Source organism: Salmo trutta, chromosome 8 (assembly GCF_901001165.1).
Source record: "Salmo trutta chromosome 8, fSalTru1.1, whole genome shotgun sequence".
In the NCBI taxonomy this organism is placed as follows: Eukaryota; Metazoa; Chordata; class Actinopteri; order Salmoniformes; family Salmonidae; genus Salmo; species Salmo trutta.
This window is the reverse complement of record NC_042964.1, coordinates 32,178,261-32,204,055: the sequence shown is the minus strand read 5'-3', so window position 1 is coordinate 32,204,055 and position 25,795 is coordinate 32,178,261. Positions and strand designations below refer to the sequence as shown.

General features: G+C 45.1%; 1 protein-coding gene across 4 annotated transcripts in view; it reads left to right on the top strand.

Annotated features, from left to right (window-relative positions):
- LOC115198699 (ras association domain-containing protein 3) overlaps nucleotides 1–25,244 on the top strand; it is a 54,742-nt gene extending 29,498 nt beyond the window's left edge. For all 4 annotated transcript variants that reach the window (XM_029760856.1, XM_029760857.1, XM_029760858.1 and 1 more), the window contains 5 exons: nucleotides 16,440–16,547; nucleotides 19,856–20,011; nucleotides 20,138–20,225; nucleotides 21,849–21,964; nucleotides 22,044–25,244. In XM_029760856.1, coding sequence (XP_029616716.1) covers nucleotides 16,440–16,547; nucleotides 19,856–20,011; nucleotides 20,138–20,225; nucleotides 21,849–21,964; nucleotides 22,044–22,193 — 618 coding nt within the window. In that variant the 3' untranslated portion in view covers nucleotides 22,194–25,244. The remainder of the gene's footprint in view (nucleotides 1–16,439; nucleotides 16,548–19,855; nucleotides 20,012–20,137; nucleotides 20,226–21,848; nucleotides 21,965–22,043) is intronic.
- The last annotated feature ends 551 nt before the right edge of the window (nucleotides 25,245–25,795 follow it).

Here is a 25,795-nt window from a genome sequence, read left to right as displayed (position 1 = left end):
CTTACGGGCTTTTATATTTTGAGCTATAGTCGACAATTAAATTGTATAGTTGTATTTTAAACAGTGGAAAAGTTGGTTAATTGGAAACTTGCATGCCAGAGGAGACCTTTAGCCCCTGATTGGGTTAAAGCCCATGACATCCTGACTATGGATGACATAAGTAGGTCAATTTGTGCTCATCATTGCTGGTCTGTCTCCCAGACTCAAGACTCTGCATATAATGTAAGTGATTGTCCTGTCTCTCACACACAACTGCATTCACTATGTGTGTGTTGAGCTTGCAAACTCTTCTCAGCCTGACCCTCATATTTCCATATGACCTTGACACAGTCATATTCCATGCCAGGCTGCGGACAATGTGGCCCATGCAACACACACTATGCCACGAAGGGACTTGCCCACTAAGCAAGATGCTGTCTCTGCCCCCACAATTGTGTTATTGTGGGTGAAACGTTACTCAGAGGGTCTCATAGTAGCTCCTCTAGTTAACCCTCCAGCAGCTCAAATCCTACGCTATGGGGTTCTATTCATCCAGCACCATATAGATGACTTAATGCCTTTTTAAATGTACTGTACTGCTACTTGTTTCAAATAGGTTTCATGGGCTTAGATAAGTCTCCTTCCTTCCCCCCCTGACAGCACCACCACCAACAAACAGTTAGGCTACCAGTTAATGATAAAGCGGAGGGGCTAGTTAGTTTTTTTCTGTAGCAATGTCTCCTTGAGCAATGGTTTTTGTGACGATTTAGATTCTCTGTTGGCCTTGTCCCATGTTTAACCAAGACTGCCTGTTCATTGTGGTGTGTGTGTGTGTCTTTACAAGTCGACGTTTCAGCTTCAACATGCCTCTAGTCTTTCTGTTTACCCCTTAGCACCATGGACACTCAAAAGGCTCTGACCCTGCCTGGGCTGCTGGGAAACGGCTGCAATAGACACACGGTGGCGGCGGCACAGCTTCTGAGTGACGGGGCCTCATAACCCTCCTCAGCTAATCTCTGTGTCTCCAGAGTAGCTAGCTAATACTGTGGACTACTCAGTAACTCACAGCCCTCTTTCTGTATACGGGAGGAGAGGACTCTAATGGGTTCTTATGGGTCTGTAGTGGCGCTATGTGATAGTTATATTGATGTATAGTACCTTAATCATAATAGTAGGTGTTTGGTATAAGAGTGTGTGTAGTATTGGTTATCGTATTAGCTCCTGAGTGGCACAGCGCTCTAAGGCATTGCATTTCAGTGCTAGAGGCGTCACTACAGACCCTGGTTTTGATTCCAGGCCGTATCACAACCGGCTATCACAACCGGCCGTGATTGAGAGTCTCATGGGGCGGCGCACAATTGGCCCAGCGTCGTCTGGGTTGTCCGGGTTAAGGTTTGGTACGCCGTCATTGTAAATAAGAATTTGTTCTTAACTGACTTGCCTAGTTAAATAAGTACTTAAAATAGTTGGGTTTTAGTAGAGCTGGGTGGGAGTGAGTCGGTCTGTTTCAATCTAACATGGCAGCCGTGCAGGAAGAGAGGGCTGCTGTTTGTTTCTCTACTCCAAAGTCAACAACGGCAGACGCTTACGTAAGATAATCACCACGCATTATCTCCTCTGGCAGTCTTCCTGTATAAAACTCAAACTATGGGCTGCCTCGGTCACAGAGAGGGCTGTTGGTTGGGTTGAGTGGAGGACAAGCGGTGGCTGTTTGTGTGTTTAGGGTGCTGTACAACAATAACGCATTTCAGTTTCTCTCCTTGAGTGCTCTGTTTCCAGATTGAGAGTGATCTGTCCAACAGAGGGAGGGGAAAGAAACAGCTTAGTATCGGTCTTCCTCAGACATCAGAAACACTGCTCTGTCCGGACCAGAGGATGCCACAGATTACTAGAAGGGGATGTAATCACACCCATGGTTTCCGTGGTAGCTACAGATAAAGAAGCTGCTTTAGCCTCCCTTCCAGTCTCTGCTGCTGCTGGTGGGAAAAGGCCCCTTTTAGTTGGACCTCAGTCCCGCAGACTATATTCCTGTGAGAGTACAGGAGGGTTTTGGTGGCAGTGCCCCCACACACGTTCAGGGAGGCTGGGTTTGACTTGTCTATGACATTACCTGACAGCATGGCGTGCAAAAAGCATGTCAGGACCTTTATCAACCACACAATCCATTAACACACCCTCCCTCACGCATCTCCCCCTCTTCCACCCCTAGTTCCTCAGCTATTGTGTTGCAGTTCCTGATTGTTCTCAGTTTTGTATCTGGTTCTCTGTTTGCTGTCACTTTCAGTACAAGTTGTGCATACTTTTATTTTTTATGCTATCCAATTGGTGGTAAGTCTTGTCCCATCGCTGTAATTCCCGTACTGACTCGGGAGAGGTGACGGTCAAGAGCCGTGCATCTTCCCGAAACACGACCCTGCCAAGCCGCACTGCTTCTTGACACATTGCTCACTTAAAGCGGAAGCCAGCCGCACCAATGTGTCGGAGGAAACACCGTACACCTGGCCACTGAGTCAGCGTGCATTGTGCCTGGTCCGCCACAGGAGTCGCTAGAGCGCGATGGGACAAGGACAACCCGGGCCGGCCAGCCAAACCCTCCCCTAACCCGTACGGCGCTTGCCCAATTATGCGCTGCCTCATGGGTCTCCCGGTCGTGGCCGGCTGTGACACAGCTTGGGATCGAACCAGGATCTGTAGTGACGCTGCTAGCACTGCGACAAGTTATGCAATATTACTAGAGCTGGGACTAACTTCCTTGCCAAGGAAACACAACATGAAGAAGATATATCTTTAGTAAATCAGCCCTAATGTTGAAAACAAACATCATCACACAATACTTTACATACTGCAGGTTTTTGAAGGACCAAAGAGTTTGGTCTGCTTCGTGTTTTCATTTTTGCCATCCCAAAAATATTGCGCTATTGGTATCGTCCTGGCCCTAATTATTACAGTATCACATTTTACCACAGTTCCTCTATTTTGTCCTGCTTGTCATCTTGCTGTAGGAAATGTAAACAAACATGCAAGTCCAAAGTACATACAAACCTGTTCACCAGGCCTGCGCTTCCTCCTTGGCGGTACTGTGCTAGCGTTGGCTTAGCGCTAGCTTTCGGGGACTGGAAAAGGTCTGAGTGAAAGAGAAGACCTCCAGGAGCCCCGGCCAATCTCAAACTAGAACCTTCAGTCTGCTGTGAGTTTACATAACGGCAGCCAGACCTCTCCAGACGCCTGTGCCAGAAGGAGAAGTGAGAATGCCTGAGAGCTTTGTCTCTGCTATTCAGGGACGGGGTGTCCATTTTTCCAGCATACTGGTCTGTGTGTGAGAGAGATGACTCCTCTGACTTGAGTCTTCAGATTTGGAGATGAGTTTGGCAGTGGCACACCTAGCCTAGACAAAATGTAGGTTCTGCTCCAGGGAGATCTCCAATAGACCTTACACACAAAGAGACACAAAAGGCTTTGTGTGTTTCGATATGGCGTGTTAATGATAGGAGACAGAATAGCATGACTAAGCAGCCGCAGAGGGCTCTGGGCACCACTTGAGGTACAGACTGTTTGAAGAAGAGTCCCTGAGGCTTTCATCTGTTTATGTTCACAACCTAGCCAGCCCTAAACACTGCTCAGCTCGACTCAGCTGTGTGTGCCTGTGCACTGTGTGTTTGTGTCAATGGGTGCCATGCAGACCTGTTTCCTTCCTGCTGTTGTGAGTTTTGTTCTGCTGCAGAAAGGAGAGAATGTCAACTGTTTCTCTGTTTTCATACTTCAGCTAAACAAAGCAAGACCCACGCAGCATACTCCACCAATTCAGCCCTTGCAGCTACCGATTTAAAAAAAAGGCTGATTATGGAAACGTGCTTCTTAGTTTAGAAATGCAAAACGTGGCCTACGTCATCTAGCCTACATGCCAAACAGAGCTATGTTGAAAATAAGACTGTGCTCCAAAGGTGGGTTTTACTGAAGGGAGTTGGCATGGGTGTAGGCTGCTTCATGATCCGTGGCCAGTCTTGCCCTGTTATGTTGCTGTCGCATGACCTGCCTGCATGTTACATAAAGCCCTATTTTATAACTGCCTGCTGCTCTAAGTGTTCTGTTCCAGAGGAAACTCAATTTGATTGTTTTTGCAATGGTCCCGGTTGCTATCGCAGCCCCCCTCCTCCTACACACACACAGAGCAGGCTCCTTGATAATATGATTACCTTTCAAAGACTGCCTGCGTCATGGAGCAGATGAGGTGTTTGTTAAACACTGGACCCGTGTGTGTGCACGACTACTCGTGCATGCACAGCCACATCAGTTATGGAACGGCACCACTTGATCAGGCTTCCAGACCTACTGAACTGTATCACCTGTGGTCATGTCCCATCCTGGCAAGACAACAGAACAGGTGGTCTATGAGACACACACCCCTTCACTGTCTGAGAGAGAATCCCCTCTCCTCTGGACAACAAACTATCATTATCTTGAATAATGCCCTGTAGTAGAACTACTGAGGCACAATAGGAGCTGGTTCTTACTCATAGGTCCCAGAAGACACCTGGCCTACAGGTGGATATTGCACACTAGGAAGGGCATCCAGGGGATCATTTTAACTGATGGGAGTCGGCCTCCACCCTCTCATTTCCCCTGGCTAGGGTCAGAGGTCAACTGGTACAGAGCAGAGGGTTGTGGGTCAATATCCTTGAGGATCTCTGGCTACCATATGCTGGTTCTGGGAGCAGTTAGAGAAATTGGCTGTGGCTGTAATTACTGTACCACAATCACACACACTACGCATGGTATCTGCACACATTACACACTACGTACAAGCTCCACACACACCATTGCACACTACGTGATAGGAGAGCGAGAAAGGGAGGACATGCCAACAGCGTGGAGCGAATTGGATCTCGTAGCTACTTGCTAGCTATACCCATTGACATGTGTACATTTAAATGCATACAGTGTTATCAGCTGCTCAATCATGTCACTTGTAGGTCCATGTAAGAGTGTAACAGGACGTCTTGGAGCGATGCGATTGAAGTTGCTCAGGCCAGAGTGTTGTGGAAACCCATTCTTTACTGTGGGCCTAATGTGTTTATTGCGTTGGTGGGGTATCCCAGCACTCTCAATACACACTCGCATGGGTGTTCCAGCCCTCACAGCATACTGAACACCATTTGCCTAAATCTAATTTTATTTATCACATGTGCCGAATACAATACCGTGAAATGCTTACAAGTTCTTAACCATCAATGCAGTTTTAAGAAAATAAATGTTAAGAAAATATTTACACAAGTAACAGTAATGAGGCTGTATACAGGGGTTACTGGTATTGAGTCAATGTGTGGGGGTACAGGTTAGTCAAAGCAATGTGGTAGTGGTGCCCTCGACTGTGGTGTGTTTGGACCATAGTTTGTTGATGTACACACCAAGGAACTTGAAGCTCTCCATCTGCTCTACTAAGCTTCGTCAATGTGAAGGGGGGCATATTCAATGCCCTCCCAACCTTTAGTCCACAGTCAGCTACTTTGTCTTATGTTGAGGGAGAGGTTGTTGTCCAAGCACCACACTGCCAGGTCTCTGACGACCTCTCTATAGGCTGTCTCATCGGTGTCGGTGATCAGGCCTACCACCGTTGTCGCCAGCAAACTTAATAATGGTGTTGGAGTCGTGCTTGGCCACGCAGTCGTGGGTGAACCGAGAGTACAGGAGGTGACTAAGCACACACCCGAGGGACCCCCGTGTTGTTGCCTACCCTTACCACCTGGGGGGTGCCCGTCAGTAAGTCCAGGATCCAGTTGCAGAGGGAGGTGTTTAGTCCCAGGGTCCTTAGCTTATTGATGAGCTTTGAGGGCGCTGTGGGGTTGAACGCTGAGCTGTAGTCAATGAACAGCATTCTCACAGGTGTTCCTTTTGTCCAGGTGTGGAGTGCAATAGAGATTGCATCATCTGTGGATCTGTTGGGGCGGTATGCGAATTGGAGTAGGTCTAGGGTTTCCGGGATGGTGTTGTGATGCATGACCAGCCTTTCAAAGCACTTCATGGCTGCAGATGTGAGTGCTACGGGGCGTTACTCATTTAGGCAGGTTACCTTTGCGTTCTTGGGCACAGGGACTAATTATGCCTATGGATTGTGACATTGTAAAACAACTGATAAAGGTGCAGTTACTGGTGTCTTCACTGAGCCTTATTATTTTCTCGGGGTTTTAGTCACCGCCCCGCTGCTACAGTCACTGCACTGTGTGGCTATAGCTGCTGGTCTCCGCCCTGGCTAGTACTGTAGCTGTGTCTGTGATTTTAGTGAAGGCTTTGTCTACGGCTCCTGTCGGCACAGCCTTCTATCAGCCACACCGTTCATCTCGCACTCCATTGTGCCAGAGATGGGCCTGTTCATGTTTCTTTTGGTGCTTAGAGGTGAATGAGCCTCGCGGGTCTGTGACCTCTGTCATGTCCAAGTTGTATGGGTTTATTCATGGTAGGAAGAGCAACCACCCTCCCGTCCCCCATCCTCTCACAGAGAGCGTGGACAGGTTGGTAAGTGTGGCTTTGTAACCCTATAGGGCCTCTGTGCTGTGTTTCTGCACCTGCTTAGTGCCTAACTATGGTCTAAGCATGCATTAATGAGTTACACAACCCTGCTATCATGTGTTCTTTCTTCTTTTTGAATGGATTTAATTGAGCACTTATTCAGTTTTGGACATGCTCATGGTAAAAAGCGAATACTGTGTAGTAGGCTACTGGCACTCATGTAATGTCTCTCACGCTCACCCACACACACACACAAACAGACAGGCTGAGTTAATTATTGTCACAGGAGACTAACCTATAGTTAGTTAATGCCGGTAAGCTAGCTGCCTTTAGGCCAATGTTATGAACAGACCTTCAGTTTCACTATGAGAGGCTTGTCAATGTCTCAACTCTCCATACTCCGGGTCGAGAGCCTTTTCATCAACGTTGATTTAAAGTAGTGCAGTTTTAATCGTCAGAGTTTAGTCTCCAGTTATAGTGTTAGCCTGTTTTGACTAGCTTGGAACTGTTAGTACAGTAGTTTCCCCAGAGGTTGTGTTTGATGTGACCGTCTGTACCTTGCAGCCAAGGACCTTCAATTAATTTTTCCACTGCATGTTCCCTGCAGCCATGCTGTCTGAGTGGTCTAGCCTAGTGTGTTGGTGCTGTTGCTCTTGTTACGTTCTCTGCAGAATGGTTCCCGTCTCTTTTGCTAAGTGCGGCTTACAGACATGATAGTGGGTCAATGCTACTCCCCATAGACTAGTTCTACAGGCTAGCTCCCTGTCGCTTCATACCTCCGTGACAGTTATGGTAGATACTGTATGAGTGTTAGTCAGACAAGTCTACTTCCTCCCCGAGTGAACCACAGTCACATCTGCTCAGTCTTCCCCATATTCCACATACTGCTCTCCTCTGTCTTCTATTCTATTCCTGTCTCTTGCCACAGACACACCTGTTTTTCATCCCTCCCTTTATTATCCTCATTGTTGGTCTATAGGAATGTTTTCCATGTTACTGTAATTAGACCTGTCTAAAGCCAAGCCTGTTTTGTCTCTGACATGGAGAACCACTCTAGAGTGAGAAGTGGACCAGGAAGACAGAAGAACAGTGCTGGGCCTAGTGCTATTTGTTACACTGTATTCCCTGTGTGTCTCCTACTGTGCCATGTCATAGGCCTAGGCTACATACTATAGCGTGTATTGTGTGGGCCTCTCTCACATTTAGGTCAACGACAAGCTGACCCAGCACAGTGGTTTGAGGCATGATGAATCCTCCCCAGGCAGTTAATGTGAACTGCCAATCATCCCTGTCTCCCTAGGTAACAGGCCTGTGTGTGTCTGTGGTCTGTAGTGCAGGGTCCAGGTTTCCACAGAGCCAGCTAATAAAACTCAACAGTGGAAGTCTGGGTTATTGTTGACCTGGGTTCTCAAAGGACGGGAGTCTTTCGGTGCTGTGAAATGTTCTATTGCCTCACACTCTAACATAGCTACTGAAGAACAGGGAAGTCTGCCTTTCGTAATGTCACATCTCACCACCCCATGCTTACTCCCCATTGTTGAAAAACACACAGAGTTGGGTAACAGTGGCTGATCAGATGAAGAGATTGGGGAGGATGGGGTGTGGTTAAAAAGCCTGAGGAGCTGAGAGGCTTGAGGAAGTAGAACAGTCTTGTTATTGGACCACAGTGATGTAATGTCTTTATTACAGGCCTAGGCTACGTGCTGCAGTAATGAAACCTGTCTGCCCAGGCAGTCGTGCTCCGCACACGGATATTAAGCCTATATTTCAGGAGTCTTAGAAAACCAATAACTGTGCTGGAACATCTTGGCAAGAAGCCACTTGGGGTTGAGGGGTGAAGAGTTGCGTTATCAGCACTGTCTTATGTGGTGAAGCTATACAGCTGTGTTGGCGGAGGACTGTACTTGGGCTGACCCCCTTTAGTCGACCGATCGATTGTTTGGGCAATGAGCTTTTGGTCGGCCTAGAATTTATTTAATTTTTGAGTCGCTGTTACAACAACAAACGTCTTGATTGACGCCTGTCTGTGGACTAATCCATTGCAGAGGCCGCGCCATTGGCACACCAGTAGTACATTTACAGTTAATTCCCATAATTTCATATCTACAAGGTTTGTTTGGTTACCGTAATTTCTGTTAATGCGTTCAATATATTATTAGTCTTGTACAGTTTTCATTGTTGGAGTGGACACGTTAGTTTGCAGACCGCACAACCTATGCTACACTTGTGAGAAACAAGTTTTGGTTCGTTTCATTCCGTTTAAGAGTTGTCAATATATTCATTGTGTTTTGTTTGGAGTGCTCCTGTCAATGTTGAGTAAGGACGTGCATCTGGATACGTGTAGAAGTAGGCCTCGGCTACCTGGCCTGCGTGCAAAAGTTGGCTTATAAATGTGCCCATTTGGAGATCTGATCGCATTTCTGATTTGTCTTAAGCTCCACGGCTCATTAGTGGTAGTGAGTTATCAAATTAATTGTTTCTTCACCTCATACGGCAAGTAAAAAAAGTCTGTTTTTACATCCATTGAGGAACTATTGCCAATTTGAAAAATCTTTCCAGCTCTCTCGCTCAGCTTGGGGGGGGGGAATAAAATCATGCTCTTATCCAGTGGAAACTTCATAAAATAGGCCTACCTGATTACTTCTTATCCCTTGCGCAAATAGGCTACAGATGTGTCTGTCTGGTGCTCACTGGTGTGGGATAACTCTGAGGGCCCAGAATATTTTACACGATGCTGCAAGTTTGTTAGCACCAGCTTCCTGCATTTTTATCAGGAGATTTTCTACCTGCAGGCTGCAATATTATTATTTTTTGGCTTTATGTAGTCTGTTTTTACAAAGTTGGCAATAGAAGTTACTTTTAAATTCGTGTAATTTTCATTTAGACTCGAAGTCTTTATTATTATAAAATAAGTAACTGTAATCAAAATATATAATGGTGGTCAACCAAGAGTCGTCCTGTTCTTTCGACCAATCGATTGGTCAAAATGTTTAAATGTATTGTTCCATATATAGACACACTGTTTGAATAAAACCAACTGCAAATGCACTGAGCTTGTCTGTTTGATTTAAATAATAAAGATACACAAATGACTCCAAGCCCGATAGTCACACTGTGTTAAAACAACAAAAATGACAGCGAGTGCATGTTGTCTCGCTCTCCTCCCTACTGCTGTGAAAAGGCACCATAGCACAGCAAGTGTTTATTGCACTGTCACCGCTGTTCTGTTACCAAAATCCCCAATTTGTTTAGAAAAAAAGATTCCATTAACCATTGCTCTCTTTACGTGAAACATGTAAGCATTGCATGCATGTGACCGATAGGCTATAGGTCAGGTCCTATCAAAATCACATTGTTTAGCCGTTATTACAGCATAGCAAAGATTTAAAAACAGCCAAATCTGTGAAATTGCTTTATCCAACATTTTGCACTTGCATGAGGCTCAAACAGGCAACACTCAAACAGGCAACAGAAGCAAGCTAGGTCTTATTTCTATAGATGTACAGTCCCAGTCAAAAGTTTGGACACCTACTTATCAAGGAAAAGGGTGGCTACTTTGAAGAATCAAAACTTTTTTTTTTGGTTACCACATGATGCCATGTGTTCTCAAATTTGACCAGTGGATTGGTTGAAATAACAGACGACTCTTGGTCGACCAAGATGTTTTTTGTTGTTGTCGCGAACAGCCCTAGACGGTGGGACCAGAGGAGATGGTAACACTCATCAGTTTGACAGGGAGGACCTGACTTGGATGTGTGGAGCACACGGATGCGGACTAGAGAGAAACCGTGAGAGAGATCATCAAGAAATGGCCCACGAAAAAGCACGAGCCTAGGTCTGCCCCTCAGTCATCGTCAATTCCCTGTCCTCTGACTAGGGCTTGGAATTGCCACGGACCTCACGATACGATCTCACGATACTTTAGGTGGTGATGCGGTATGTATTCCAATTCAATAGGGATTTTTATTTTCTTGCGCTTCACTGTTTTCTAAAATATTGCTCAACATGTCTGTGACAGGGGGACAAGCGAAAGCCGTGATAATGCGTATTGATCAGTCATGGAAATAAAACTACTTAAAACCACTTGGCTCCCTAGTTTTAAAAGACAGAAGGAAAAATACTGGATGCTGCATGTACAGCCAACTATCGCAAAAATCTTGTGATCTCGTCAAAACGATACGATATATCATCCCCAAAAAATCCTGATATGTAACTATCACTTTTTTTCTTAGCACCCCTTCACTACCTCAGACCCCTCTCTCTCATATGTTTTACTTGGTGTGGAGCAGTAGACTACACAGGAAGCACAGACTAGGAGGAACATGCACATCCCAAGTTTCATATTTAACAATCTCCAGTGTTTTCATACCTCAACTAGATAGGGAGTCTGGAGATTTCTATCAGCAGTGTGCTTTCCAGGCCAGCAGCCCAGGGGTCTGTGGGGAGAATCAGAAGTTCTGCCGGGATGGTTTCCGTTCCTCTTTTCTTTTTGTTCAGGGCAGAGTTTGTTCAGCTCAGTATTTTTTGTTTTGTGTGATCAGCAGAGTGTTTGTCCTGACCTCCTTACTCCTCCTAAAGCCACTGAGTTATGCAAGTCCATCGACACCACAGGAGGCAGGATGGACCCTCTCACTCTGTCACCCTCTCACTCTGTCACCCTCTCACTCTGAGCCCACTGAGCAGGAATTCACTTCTGTTCTACCCTGTGGGACAGTAAGGGATGGATCCCACTCTCCTGCTGCAGTCATTGGAGTGGTTTAGTCTTTCCTATGCTATTCTGTGTGTTTGCATGCAGTACTGGGTCAAACTCCAGTACAGTAAATGGCTGCTGGAATCCCTCCAGGTCAAAATGAATACTGTGTTTGTAGTGTGGTGTCAGGGAAATTCGCTGTGGTTTAGTGGTAGTATAGGAGCTCTCCAAGTGGGCTTGTACTGAACGAGGTGTATGCAGTGCTTGGTTTAAGACTACAGAACCTGCATTCGTTGAGGAATATCGATGTCTGTTATGCGGAGGAAAGGTGTGGCTGCTGTGGACTTCCCCTCTAAGCTGAAGAGGAAGTCTCACACGGAGTGGGGGGGCAATAGTTGTTACAGCGCTATGGCACTGATTGAGACGGTCATCACAAAATACCATAACACATGGTCAAACTGCTCTTCCCATACCGAATCTTTATCGAGAACAATATCCACGCCCATCCAGATGTAGATTAAATCAGGAGTGTTTAGTCTATTTCCAGCTTTTCCTATTTTTTTGCTTGAAGCATGGCTGTCTGGATCTGTCCGTCTGTAAACGGATTACCTACATAGCTGATGTTATCTAAATTAGTCAGTCTACCTGTTCCTCGCCTGACTGAGAGAAGCACTGGAGAAACCAGTCTGACAACACCAAAGCATAGCCTAATCTCTATTCTTAGAACACACCACACACACTACTTCACACGTTAAGCTACACCACCTCTACTTAACCCAGCACTGAACTCATTGTAACTCTACTTACTAAGGCTTACTCTAAGCAGTCAATCCCAGAGCATCTTTACCGAACACTATCCCACGATGCTCGGCCTACTGACTCTTCACCCTAAACTACTCCTCCTCCTCTTTATCAGTCCTGCTCTTATACCGCTGCCACCCCAGCTAACCCTGCCTGCCTCAGGAAAAGTTGCTTAACTGCTTACTTCAATCCGAGTACAGAGGGAGCGGTATAGGCTTGTCGTTCATTTTAACGGAGTCTAATCCGACTGGCGTTCATTAACCTTGATGCTGCAGTAACTACAGTGAAGGGAGTGTAGGGGTGAGTGTAGGGTGAAGATGTAAAGAGCAACAGGTTGAACTCTCAGGGTCTGTTCTGCTGTCTTTCTGCTCTCCCTCACTGGCTGCAGTGTAGTGGCCTGTGGCTTTAACAAACACTGTGGGAGTGAGAAGGCTGGTTTTTTTTGGGGGGGGGGGGGGGGTCCATTACCTCATTGGGATGTTTGTTTGTTTTGCCTTTTGCCTGTCACGCTCCGTCTCACTGGAGCTCCTCTTAACCCTCTCCTGTCTGCCTCATTTGTCTGTATGGACTCAAATACACTTCCCTTTACATACTCTGCCTCGTAACCCAAAGTAATGATACTGATGTTAGTTTGTTCAGGACCGCGGTCCTGAACTGGCTCGGCGTGGAGTCATCTGATGTAGTCGATCATGACCTCTGCGAGGTTCTGTTTGAAACCGAGGTAATCCTATAGAGTTGGTTGGAGAGGGTGAGAAGACAATTTTTATTTTTAACACAGTAACCAACCCAAATCTGTTCTCACTCACTCTCACACAACCCCAGAGTGGTCATGGCCCGTGCAATAGCGGCTATTAAGTGTTGTCGTAACCATCACCAACCTCTTTCTCTGTGGCTACCCATAATCCCCTGGGTCTTACTGTGAGCCACCTGAATCGGCTGTGACCTGTACGACCCGGTAAAGTACTTCAGGGATGACTAGCTCTATCTGCCGTGTGTGGGATGGATGGATGGATGGATAGTCTGTCCACCATGTTAGCCATCTTATGCGACGATTTTGCCGTCACTGACAATTGCAAAGTCGTAGGTCGTAAACAATTGTCGGTCGTCTTGGCTTGTTCAGTGCAACAGGAGGGTCTATATCTGACGATTTTAAGTACAGCTCCATCCGGTCGTAGGCTCCAACCAAAATTCTGCCAGTATCAGAATTATTTTGCTTTTATCGTGCAGTGCGGCTCGTAACACCAGCCAATCTTGGTGACTGACCAATAGGAACACAACCAGCACTGATTATGCACACAATAATACGAATATTGGGAATAGTCAGAATAATATTAAAGTTTGAGTTAAACTTTTGCATGCTGTGCAAGAAGGATTTCCCTAATAATCCTGTTTACATGAAACATCTGAAATCAGGCTACCTGATGATGAATGCACAAAATCGCTAATCAAAAATAAATGTTCTACCACAGCGACAATGTTATTTTGGGGTTTTGAGTTCAGACATGACGTTTTTATGTGAAGACTTTCTTTGCTTTCAGTAAAAGACAGTACGTCAGATTGTCAGCAAAGGCCTTGAGTTATCAGTGCAGAGCCACTTTCTCCTATGCATATCAAGGCTTCTGTTAGCATTGAGGTAGGCTATCATGTCGGTGTAGTGCTAACTGTGCGGTTGACCTAGTAATCCTGTAGTGAGTCACTGGGCTCGACCAAGCAGCAGGTCAATGTCACCTGTTTGGGCTCATACACTGCAACTTATAGTCTCACGAACCTACTGGGTCACACCATGGGCTAGGTGGACTTGACCAACAGTTCTCACTGGCCCATCCTACTACAGCTCCACCCAGCCCAGTTCCCAGTCTGTGAAGGCAGCTGGCTGCGGTAGGAGTCTAAACCACAGCATTAGACCACATCCATTGCTAACCGTAACAGTAAGGAGCTCTGTTCTGTTAATTTATGAGCCTGTTGTCCTCTGTGGTAGGTAGTAAAAACAAGTAAATCAGAAGCACCTCCAGAAGTGCATGCATAGCATGCCTTTTACTGCCTTGATGTTGACATTAAAGAGAACACTAGTAGGTCAGGAAAATGCCCCAGTCAGCCCGGTCTCCCTCAGGTAAATACTAGGCTATTAAAACCATACCACTCCACTATCAATGTTATTGCCTAAGGTGGACTGTGGTGTGTGTGTGTGTGTGTGTGTGTGTGCGCGCGCACACACACACACGTTGGCACCCTGGTCTGTCGTGCAGTGTGGCCTTATAAGGTGTCCAGTGCCTGCTAGGTCTTGTCAGGATACTGAGTGGGGTTTATTTATATTTTTTTGTAGCTAGGAGCCTTAGAGCAGAGAAGCACTATGCCCATGTAAGAACACACAGCGCTGTCTGGACTTTGGACCTTCAGGCACACACGGAGGATGACGTGTGTCTGCTATGACCGCATGATCCAGGGTGATATGGAGCGGAAGCTGCAGTCGTGTCCATTAAGAAATATTACTCAAATTCAGTTATCGTTATCAACAAACTCTGAAGTCAGATCCTTCTGCTTTCTAGGAGTTTAAACGTGTGTGTGTGTGTGTGTGTGTGTGTGACGGTCACAGCCTTCAGCAAAATGACTCTCTTTGGCTCTGGGGAGAACATTGATTACATAACTATGACCTCCTCTCCCTGGGTTGGGCCTGACGCACTTCTGTCCTATGGATGAGTCGTCTGTGCTGTGGTGGACCCTTGCTTTGAGGGGGAGACCCAATAAGATACAGGGTGTGTGAGATGCATGACGGTTGTATGCGTGTGATTCCAGTGTTTCCCCTAGATTATTTTCCAAAATCAACTTCAAGGGCAGGGCTATTCAACTACTAAACACAGATATAAACGCAACGTACATCAATTTCAGTGATTTATTTTTTTTTTTTTTTTAATTTTTTTTATTATTATTATATTTTTTTTTTTTTACTGAGTTACAATTCATATAAGGAAATCAGTCAATTGAAATGCATTCATTAGACCTAAATTTATGGATTTCACATGACTGGGCAATGGCGCAGCCAATCAGAATGAGTTTTTCCCCACAAGGGCTTTATTCCAGACAGAAATAATCCTCATCAGCTCTCCGGGTGGCTGGTCTCAGATGATCCTGCAGGTGAAGAATTAAAGATTTATTTTTTTGTGTATTGCCTTTTTAACTATAAGTCAGTGAAGAACAAATTCTTACTTACAATGACGGCCAAACCCGGATGACGCTGGGCCAATTGTGCGGCGCCCTACGGGACTCCCAATCACGGCCGGATGTGATACAGCCTGAATTCGAACCAGGGACTGTAGTGATGCCTCTTGCACTGAGATGCAGTAGACTGCTGTGCCACTCGGGAGCCCAAAGAAGCCAGATCTGGAGGTCCTGGGCTGGCACGGTTACATTTGGTCTGCGGTTTGACTTAATGCCAAATTCTCTAAAACAATGTTGGAGGCAGCTTATGGTAGAGAAATTAACAAACATTTCTGACAACCGCTCTGGTGGACATTCCTGCAGTCAGCATGCAAATTGCACACTCCCTCAAAATGGAGACATCTGTGACATTGTTGTGACAACTGCACGTTTTAGAGTGGCCTTTTGTCCCCAGCACAAGGTGCACCTGTGAAATCATGCTGTTTTAATCAGCTTCTTGATATGCCACAATTGTCAGGTGGGGGGAAAAAAGCAACGCACAACCACAAATGAAGCACTTTTCTTAAACTGAAATGTTGCCAAAAGTAATTAGGAAAGAAGTGACGTGAGTCAAGGTGCAACAAACATTGATGCTCACTTGTTGTTTTATTTAAACAAATATTAAAAGGTTCTAAAAGTAAATAGGTCATTTTAAAATCATCTGAAAACTAAGCATCTCAATAAATAACGACGATTCAGTGTGTCATTAGGTAATGCAAAATTCCAGTCTGAAGGAAGTATGCTTTGAATTAATTACTCTGTCATTAGGCATATTTTGTTGTCACACTCCCTTTTAACGAGTCCTTGTGTGTATGAGGGAAATGGAAGGCACATATGTGTTAGTCGTAGCTTTCAGAATTGTGGTCATAAAATTTTGTAACTTAATCCGTTCAAACGCTAGACTTCATGTGTAGAATCAACATGCCACATAGGCACTAGAAACCACACTATAGAGAATCACCATAGTGCTTGTCGTTTTGGAACTGAACGTCCGATATTGGCATTTTATTTTTTAAGATCTTTCATTAATGTTCACAATTAATCAAAGGGCCAGTATAAATTAATAAACGGGCCGGATCTGGCCTGGGCCCCGCCAGTTGAATATCCCTGATCTAGGGCCTCCAAATGAAGGTCAGGACAACACTGTGGCAGGCCCAGGGCTGGAGGCCTGTCAGTGTGTGTGTATGCTCTTTATGTCGATCTGTATCAGCTGATCTTACCAATCTCTTCAGGCCATAACACCACTTAACTCTCTCTGTTTCTGTCTCAGGATGTGGAGCAGGAAAGGGAGTTACGGACTCATCTCAGCAGAGAGGAGATCAGACAGAAGGTCGAGCTGTACAACTCCTCCTCCAAGGACCACCTCAAAATGACCCTGGTAAGTGACCTCTAACCCCGACCCCATCCACTCACCCTTAACCCAACTCCTCCATCAGACATTAGGCTACCTCAGTTTATCATCCCTTCTGACCTAGCTTCCCACTTTTGACCCCCTCATCCCTAAACGAACTTGTATGACCGTCAGGCTCTGATGGTTATCTCTGCCACGAGTGTGTGCGTGGGTCTGCCAGCCTTCAGAGCTGATCTGTAAAGGCTCATGTGTTGTGTGTCATCTATCCCCTCCTGATCCACAAGATATGTGACACACACATTTGCTTGCTGCATGCTTCCACCACATTTCTCCTTCCTTCCTCTGTTTACTAGTGATGATGATGATGATTGAACAGAAGCTCTGTTGTCCTGACCTCCCCTGTTATGTGGAAGAGGACCAGCTATGTCTAACTGACTGCTCAATGCTCACCAAGCTGTGGGCATGATGGTGGCACACAACACATGTTCACCAGACTAGCTGTCTGGAACAGGCCTGTCTGGAACAGGCCTGTCTGGAACAGGCCTGTCTGGAACAGGCCTGTCTGGAACAGGCCTGTCTGGAACAGGCCTGTCTGGAACAGGCCTGTCTGGAACAGGCCTGTCTGGAACAGGCCTGTCTGGAACAGGCCTGTCTGAGAGAGATGTACCAGATGAATAACTGTAGCATACTTATTTCCTTCTGGGGATGGGTCAAAGTTCGAACCACTGTTCTTTTGATTCACATTGACATCCATCTAGTCCATGCGATCAGACCTGTCAGTCATCTAAAACATGCAGTCAGGCAGGCATGATGACTCTACTGCGGTCATGTCTTTTTTTTTACAATGTCTTTGTTTGCTCCCACACCTTTTTTTTTCTTCTTCTCACCTCTTTGTGTCCCTGATCTGTCCATCTATCGCAACCACAAGTCACTTTGTTCTCTTCCTCTATAGAAATATAACTATGTAATGGTGCGGGTGCATTTTAGTAGTGGCAGTCAGCTTGATTGATGTTTCATCTCTTCTCCTTTAATGACCTTATCTCTTCTCTCTCTCTCACCCTTCTAAACACCACTGGTGGAAAAAGTACCCAATTGTCATACTTGAGTAAAAGTAAAGAAACCTTAATAGAAAATGAATCAAGTAAAAGTGAGTCACCCAGTAAAATACTACTTCAGTAAAAGTCTAAAATTATTTGGTTTTAAATATACTTAAGTATCAAAATGAAAGGTATGAATCATTTCTAATTCCTTCTATTAAGCAAACAAGACGGCACCATATTTTGTAAAAAAAATAAAGTAAAATAGCCAGAGGCACACTCCAACACTCAGACATTTACAAACAAAGCATTTGTGTTTAGTGAGTCTGTCAGATCAGAGGCAGTAGGGATGACCAGGGATTTTCTCTTTAGATGTGTGTGTGAATTGGACCCTTTTCCTGTCCTGCTAAGCATTCAAATTTAACGAGTACTTTTGGGCATAAGGGAAAATGTATGGAGTAAAAAGTACATTCTTAAAGAAAATAATGTAGTGAAGTAAAAGTTGTCAAATATAAATAAAGTAACCCCAAAAAAACACTTCAAGTAAAAATACTTTAACGCACTACTTAAGTACCTTTACACCACTGCTAAACACACTCACACACACACACACACACACACACACGGTGCTGTCCCGTCCACAGGGGGATGGCATGTGAAGTAATGGGCTTAAAGATGGGCCCACAAATCTGGGTTCCATCTGGTAACTAATGTTAACCTCTCTTGGGCAGGTGGGACGCTACCGTCCCACCCACGGGACACACTATTCAACAGCCAGTGAGAAATCAGAGCGCCAAATTCAAAACATGAAAATGTCATAATTCAAAGTCCTCAAACATACGACTATTTTACACCATTTTTACACCATTTTTAAAGGTACACTTCTCCTTAATGTAACCACATTGTCCGATTTTCAAAAAGGCTTTACGGCGAAAGCATAAAGTTAGATTATGTTAGGACAGGTACAACACAAGAAAAACCACACAGCCATTTTCCAAGCAGGAGAGGGGTCACAAATACCAGAAATTCAGCTAAAATTAAGCACTAACCTTTGACGCTCTTCATCAGATGACACTCCTAGGACTCAATGTTAGACAATACATGTATGTTTTGTTCGATAAAGTTCATCTTTATATCAAAAAACAGCATTTTACATTGGCGCGTGTTCAGAAAATATTTTGCCTCCAATACTGCCGGTGAATCAGCACAACAATTTACAAAAATACTCATAAACGTTGATAAAATATTAAACTGTTATTCAAAGAATTATAGTAACCATCTCCTTTATGTAACCGCTGTGACAGATTTCAAAAAAGCTTCACGGGGAAAGCACACTTTGCAATAATCTGAGTACGGCGCTCAGAAACATACACCAGGCAATCCATATACCCGCCATTTTGGAGTCATCTAAAATCATAAATAGCATTATAAATATTCACTTACCTTTGATCTTCATCAGAAGGCACTTCCAGGCATCCCAGGTCCACAATAAATGTTTTGTTTGATAAAGTCCATAATTTATGTCCAAATAGCTCCTTGTTTGCGCGTTCAGTAAGCTACTCCAAATGTAGGAAGCGCGCCCAAAAGTTTAAAAAAAGTTATATTTACGTTCGTTGAAACATGTCAAACTTTGTATAGCATCAATCTTTAGAGCCTTAACATAAAACTTCAATAATATTACAACCGGACCATTCCAATGTCTTGAAAACCGTTTTGGAACACAGCTACCTCATCACGTGAATGCGCGCCACAAAACTCATATCATTTTCTGAGTCACCAAATTCCCTGCCTTCTTGTTCGCTCTCTGTTCACTGCAAAAGCCTGAAACTAGGTTCTAAACACTGACATCTAGTGGAAGCCTTAGGAAGTGCAAAATGAACCCCAAGTCACAGTTAGATAGGCAATGACTTGAAAAGACTACAAGCACCAGATTTCCCACTTCCTGGTTGGATTTTTCTCAGGTTTTTGCCTGCCATATTAGTTCTGTTATACTCACAGACATCATTCAAACAGTTTTAGAAACTTCAGAGTGTTTTCTATCCAAATCTACTAATAATATGCATATTGTAGTTCCTGGGCCCGAGTAGTAGGCCGTTTAATTTGGGTACGTTTTTCATCCGGCCGTGAAAATACTGCCCCCTACCCTAGTGAAGTTAAGCCCCCACCCACCCCATCATCTGGTCATCTCTCACACAGACATGACAGAGCTTACTGTGTGTGGTGTGCGAACATGAGTGCTTGTGTACCTGTTCTGTGTTGTCCCGCAGTATTCTAACCTGTCTCCCTCTCTCCCTGCAGAACCCCAGTGGTGTGTATACGGGGTTCATCAAGGTGCAGTTGGAGCTGAGGAGACCCGTCACAGTACAAGGGGGCCAGGGAGGAGAGGAGGCCTTCTACCTCCCTCAGGGGGCGATTAACACTCTTCACATCAGCTCCAACAATACCGTACGACAGGTGGGTCACACACACACACACACACACACACACAGAGTTACGTACAACCTGCGTGCAGTGATTTGTAGAAAATGGCTATAATTCTATATGTACACTGATGCTTATCTTTAACGTTGTTTCTATCAGGTGATTCAGGCCCTGTTGACCAAGTTCACCGTAGCTGACAACCCTGCTAAATATGCCCTGTACAAACGCTGCTGCAGGGATGAGCAAGGTAAGTGTGTGGTCTGTCTTTCTGGCTAGAGGAGACATTAGTTGGTTTGTCATGCCATAGATGCTGGCTGGATAGCATGCATGCCAGAACTGGGCTGGTGTCTGAACATAGTGTGTGGGTATCTGTAGGGTTTAGGGTGTGTATTTCTAGACGCCTCGCCCTCATGTTACTGAATGCCACAGGGCTGTCCCCACACACACATTGCTTTTTACCCCTGTGGCTGGAATAACCCACCAGGGCAGGAACACACACACACAATGCCCAGCAGCAGCTGTTCTCAACCAGCCAGCCTGTGGAGGGAAGTCCACAACAGGTTTCAGTACAGTTTACAGTAGCAGTCTTGGTCTTCTGTCCGTCTCCCCCCCCCCCCCCCCCCCCACTGTTCTTCCTGTTTTAGGGCTCTGCTAGATAAGATTGAGAGGGCAACTCGCTGGTGAGGTTCAGCGTGGACCTTCACTCGGCTCAGTCCAAGACCCCCAGCAGACAAGCAAAGATGGATTAGTCCCTATACCACAGAGCAGGAGATTAGCCCATCTTGCTGAAGACTGGGTGGGGGCAGGGTTAGGGGTAGAGTAGTCGGGAATAGGAGTGCAGGTAGATTATGGCTTATGGTTGTGAATAGGTCAGACTTCCAGCCGAGTATCAGTGCCGACCGTGCAGTCTGTCACGGTCTGTCTAATCTCTTCTCTCACTGTTGTGTAATCTGACAGCGCACACACGCTATCCCCGACCTCTAGGACGGCGTGACTCGAATGCTAGCTCTGACGTTGTGTGTTTGCGGTGTTTTCCCTTCGGTAAATGAAGAGGGGAGGTCTGAGCCTGTTAATGAGGGTCTGTCTAGACAGTCTATACTGTGGTCCAATTAAAAACACGGGGGGTGTGGGGCATGGACTCAGTTCGTAATGGTTAGAATTTGTAGCGTCATAAATCTGACCCCAGATCTGTGGTTACTGCGTGATATATGAGGAAGGGTAAGTGTATGCATGTCTATGTAACTTATGACCCATTCCGATGGTGGTGTAAACTTAAAGCCCCTGCCTGCAGCAAGAAATGCCACGGTGATGTCTGAATCCGGTATGGAATGCGGGTCTTTCCCAGTCCTGCTGAGATGGATGGCTAAAGTACTGTACCACCATGGCACCATCTGGTACATAGCTGTGTATAGCTAGTCCCTTTCACCAGCTGTGTTTTAATAGGGGAGCCTGTAGGCTAGGCCTAGCAGGCAGGCGAGAACCTCTACTGTAATGTATGTGCTGGTGCTGGTGTCTCTGGATATGGAGAATGCAGGAGGGTTTAGGGCTGCCTGGTGACTTGACTCGCAGGAAAGACTTGGGTCTCTGATCTGACGGGGCCGCTGTGGTTATTGACCCGTATGCGTGTGCATTTCTGTGTGTGCTTACCCCATGGCATGGAGCCAACACTTTATTTTTATTTTTGTTAAATCCATGCTTGTTTTCCATGCGCACACCACTTTGGCCTATCCCCAGTTTCCGAAGCTCTCATTAGTAAGTGTTTTACAGCACACACCCCCCCCCCTGACTTGACATTGAACCCTTTTGTAGAATGAACACTAATAATCATGCATTATAACCACAGCATATTATTGTGTTTCTCCTCCTGTAGAGTACACGTGTAAGCTGTCGGAGGGAGAGCATCCGTTGTTCCTGCGTCTGCTAGCAGGTCCCAACACCGACATGCTGGGCTTTGTCCTGAGAGAACAGCAGACTGGCGAGGTCATGGTAAGACACACTGAACTCCCACACACACTAAACACACACTCGCACTCCCTGTATTAACCATACCTCTCTCCTCTTCCAGTGGGATGCGTTCTCCATCCCAGAGTTGAGTAACTTCCTAAGGATGCTGGAGAAGGAGGAGACTGAGCGGGTGTGTTCCGTGACGCGTCGCTATGACAACTATAGACTCAAACTGCAGGAGGCCATGAGAGCAGCAGGGGGGCCGGGGTAACGCTACTACTGCCCCTGGAGGAGAGAGGGCTGGGAACCAGAATCCAGTCTGAGGGACACTGAGGGGGGAAAACTGGTCCAACCTGATTCAGAAGCTGGAGAGAGACAGACAGCTGGAATAAACTCCAGATTATACCTGTGGACCCTATGTGCAATACACTGGATGGACACTAGAGGGCATCTGTGGTTCCACTGCATTCAGCCTGGACTTTGCATTAAGCACTCAAGACTAACTCTGTCTTTACTGAGTAGGCCTACACCCCATGTGCCATATCCACTCTTCTGTTCACTCTCTTTTGATCCTTCTGGTTATTGCAATTTTTAAAAATTCTTTTAGAATGACCTTTTTGAACATGTGAATGATTCAAACCCCAAAATATTTGAATCAATTTATTTTGAATTTTTATTTAATTGGTGGATGCAAGGGTTTGTACATATTGTCGTTTTTTTAATTTATGTGGGTGAAGCTTTGCTCTGTTTCTTTGCTGAAATAGTTTTATTGTATTCTATGAAGGCGTGGCTGCAATCCAACCCCCGTAGGGACCGACTCGTATCACTGATTTCTCACACAGGGGTTAATGCACAGAAAACATATCGGCAACATAAAGGCTAGACTGGTTTATCATGGAAATGACACGGTATTAGATGGACAAGACGAAATAGAAACTAGAGAAGGCAAATGATACGAACTAGAATAAGAGTGGTGTATTTTAAACTGACGGTTGTGATGGTCTTGAAAGGAGAAGCATATTTGGTGCAGTTTGTAGAGTCTGACAGTCACAAGCTGTTTGGGGTTTAGAGGTCAGGATGGAAGTGTGACAGCTTGTGACCAGACTGACGGTGGAGTTTGAGCTGACCGCTCACCTTTGACCTCTGGACGGAGACTAGTCATGTCAGAGGCGAAGAGGTTAGTGCTGTGAGAATGGAAAGATTTTAGGAAGTTGACTAATGGTTTTAGAGCAAGTAGATAAGTAACTTAAGACTGTAACAAAAAAATGAAATGGATGTGACAAACAGGTTTTTGGAGTTCCATGTTAAAAGAGATTGTCTATGCCGAGAAAGTTCAGGGCCTCTGTTGGAGCCAGTGCCAGGCCGATGGCCACGGATAACATGGTCAGGAATAGCAGCAAAGGACAATGGCTATGTTCCTGTTCCTTTGGTAGTCATTGAACATGGCTACATCTGTCTTAATCTGCTTCGGGGCTGGTAGGATAAATGCTTTTAATCAGTCTTACATTGCACCAGTGTGTGAATCCTGAAGCAAAGCTGCATGTGTCATGCTTTCTGCATGGGACATCAGGAAATGGATGCGCTAACAGACCAAAGAGACTAGTCCGTTTATTGTAGAGGTGACGTCACATGGCCATGTGTTCAGTCTCCTAGACTAGGAGAAAGCGGGTAGAACCCGTTGCTTTGAAGTTCTCGCATTTTGCCTCCCTGTCCGTCTCTCTCTCTCTCTACTGTATTTACATCTCTACCAGGGTTGTATCCATCTTCTGGTAGTTACAGGGGAGGTAATTTGAACAGAGACTGTACTTTGGAAAAGATGGACAATCAATTGAATGGACAGAGCAACTAGTGTGCGCATTTTGGGCCATCAACCCTCGGCACAGTATCAAAACACATTGACCAAATGCAAGATTATATGTTGAATTGGCATGTTTAAAAGCCATGATGTTTATCTGCCAGTACTATATGATGTTTTTTCTGATGGTACTGCATTAGTTGCCATGTTTATCTCTATAGAAAGAGTAGTGGTGTGGTTATATAGCCCCACCTAATGGATAAATGCTGTAACTGTCATCTCGCTCTACACCTGCATCAAACTGTTGAGCGAAAGCCTTTTGGTGATGTATGATGTTGCTTATGTTTTCCTATTCTATAACAAACTATTATAAAATGTTTTGATTTATTTCAGGCTTTGCCTGGTGCTCCTAGAGGCCTCAAATTAAGCGAACATTTTATAGCTAGAGTTTATTATAAGGGGTTACATACCCAGAACTTAATTTGCGTTAACACTGGGTTAATGGAATGAGATGGTAAAATAATCTATTACATTTTATATCCGAAAGCCATTATTTTCTTTGCAAGCCTTGCAAAATGGTGTCGCGAAGCACAGTGTTACATTGACAGATACCACTGGCCCTGTGTTAGCTAGTTAGAGGTCTGCACATCTCAGCATCAGGGCTTTGAATCAGACCAGTTAATAGCTATCTAAAGAGCTTCTATCGGACCAGTTTACTATCTACTGAAGCTTCTGGGCACTTTACCTTTTAATTCAGGGATTTTTCTTTGCCTTTTCCATTTACCAGATGCCGATCTTCCACTATTATAATTTTACACAATGTTTCATAATTAGGCCTTTCTTATTGAAATATGAGTGGCTTTTATGAAAGATGTGGTGTTTCTAAAATGTGACGTTTATACAAGCTCTTGTATGATTTGTTTATAGCACTGCCCATAACATGATACAATTGAAGATAGACTGTGAAAGTTGGTTTTTCTGGCTAGCTTTGTTAAGTCTGGGATGTAGGAGGATGACTGCTAAAGTAACCCATATAAATATACTATAAAGCATGCATTATCTACACCTAATGCATATAGGCCTACTATGTGGCTCTTAGGAACCAGAGGCTGGAAATATATGAACCGTTTTTATAGATAAACATAAACTAGTTAGATGCATAACTGTTATTTGCCAAAGATTGCTAGCCCCCCTGTCTCTTCAGCTATACTCTTGTAATGTTCTACGCTGCAGTGCTATATGCAGAGACTGTAAGATCTATACCTGGAATGATTCTGCTGACAGTGTTAGTGATGGTTCAGTACCAGGATGTGGATGAACACAGCAGCTGTGGGCTCAGCTTGGAGGAGAAGGGATGGAACTGACATGTTATAATGGAGAAAAAAAAGAAAACGTTGCTATATTCTATTTATATTATTGATGATGCAGGTTTATTTTTGTATAACTTTTTTTTTGTGGATTGTTACCAAATGTGGCCTTCTCTAAAGGACTGAATTCATCTATTAAAGTTTTAAATTGTACAAAAAAGGGAACATTTGGTGAATCCAATGTTCTGGTCAGTGAATCAAAAATGCAGAACTAATAATGAGACCTGACTGCATTCCTATAGGCAGCTCCTAAAGAGGCAAACAGCAGTTGCTATGTAACATGACGATCTCCACCACCTCTCCAGTACACAGCCATACCGGGGGTAGCTCATTAAGGTGTTGCAGTAGTACAACGGCTGTGCAGCATAGCAGGGGCATCTGCATCAATAGGTGGGCAAGTCCGCAGTCGCCCAGGTGTATGTCACCTGCTCATAGGTCTCCGGTTTCTACACCGGCATGTCTTTGCCTGTGTGCCCGGGGTCTCAATCTTCAGAGGGTCTCAGGACTGAGCTTCTTCCTGTGGACTTCGGAGTCTGCGCCAGTGTGAAGCAGCCTCTTCATCATCCCGCATATCGCTGTAGTCAGGTCCTTCGTGTAGGTGGCTGTGAACTCAACTTACAGGTCCTGCTCTCTTTTTCCTCTATGAGCCTGAATAGCATCTTGTTGATGTTATTGGGAGGGCTCTCTCTCGGGGCCGGGCAGGCACAGCCC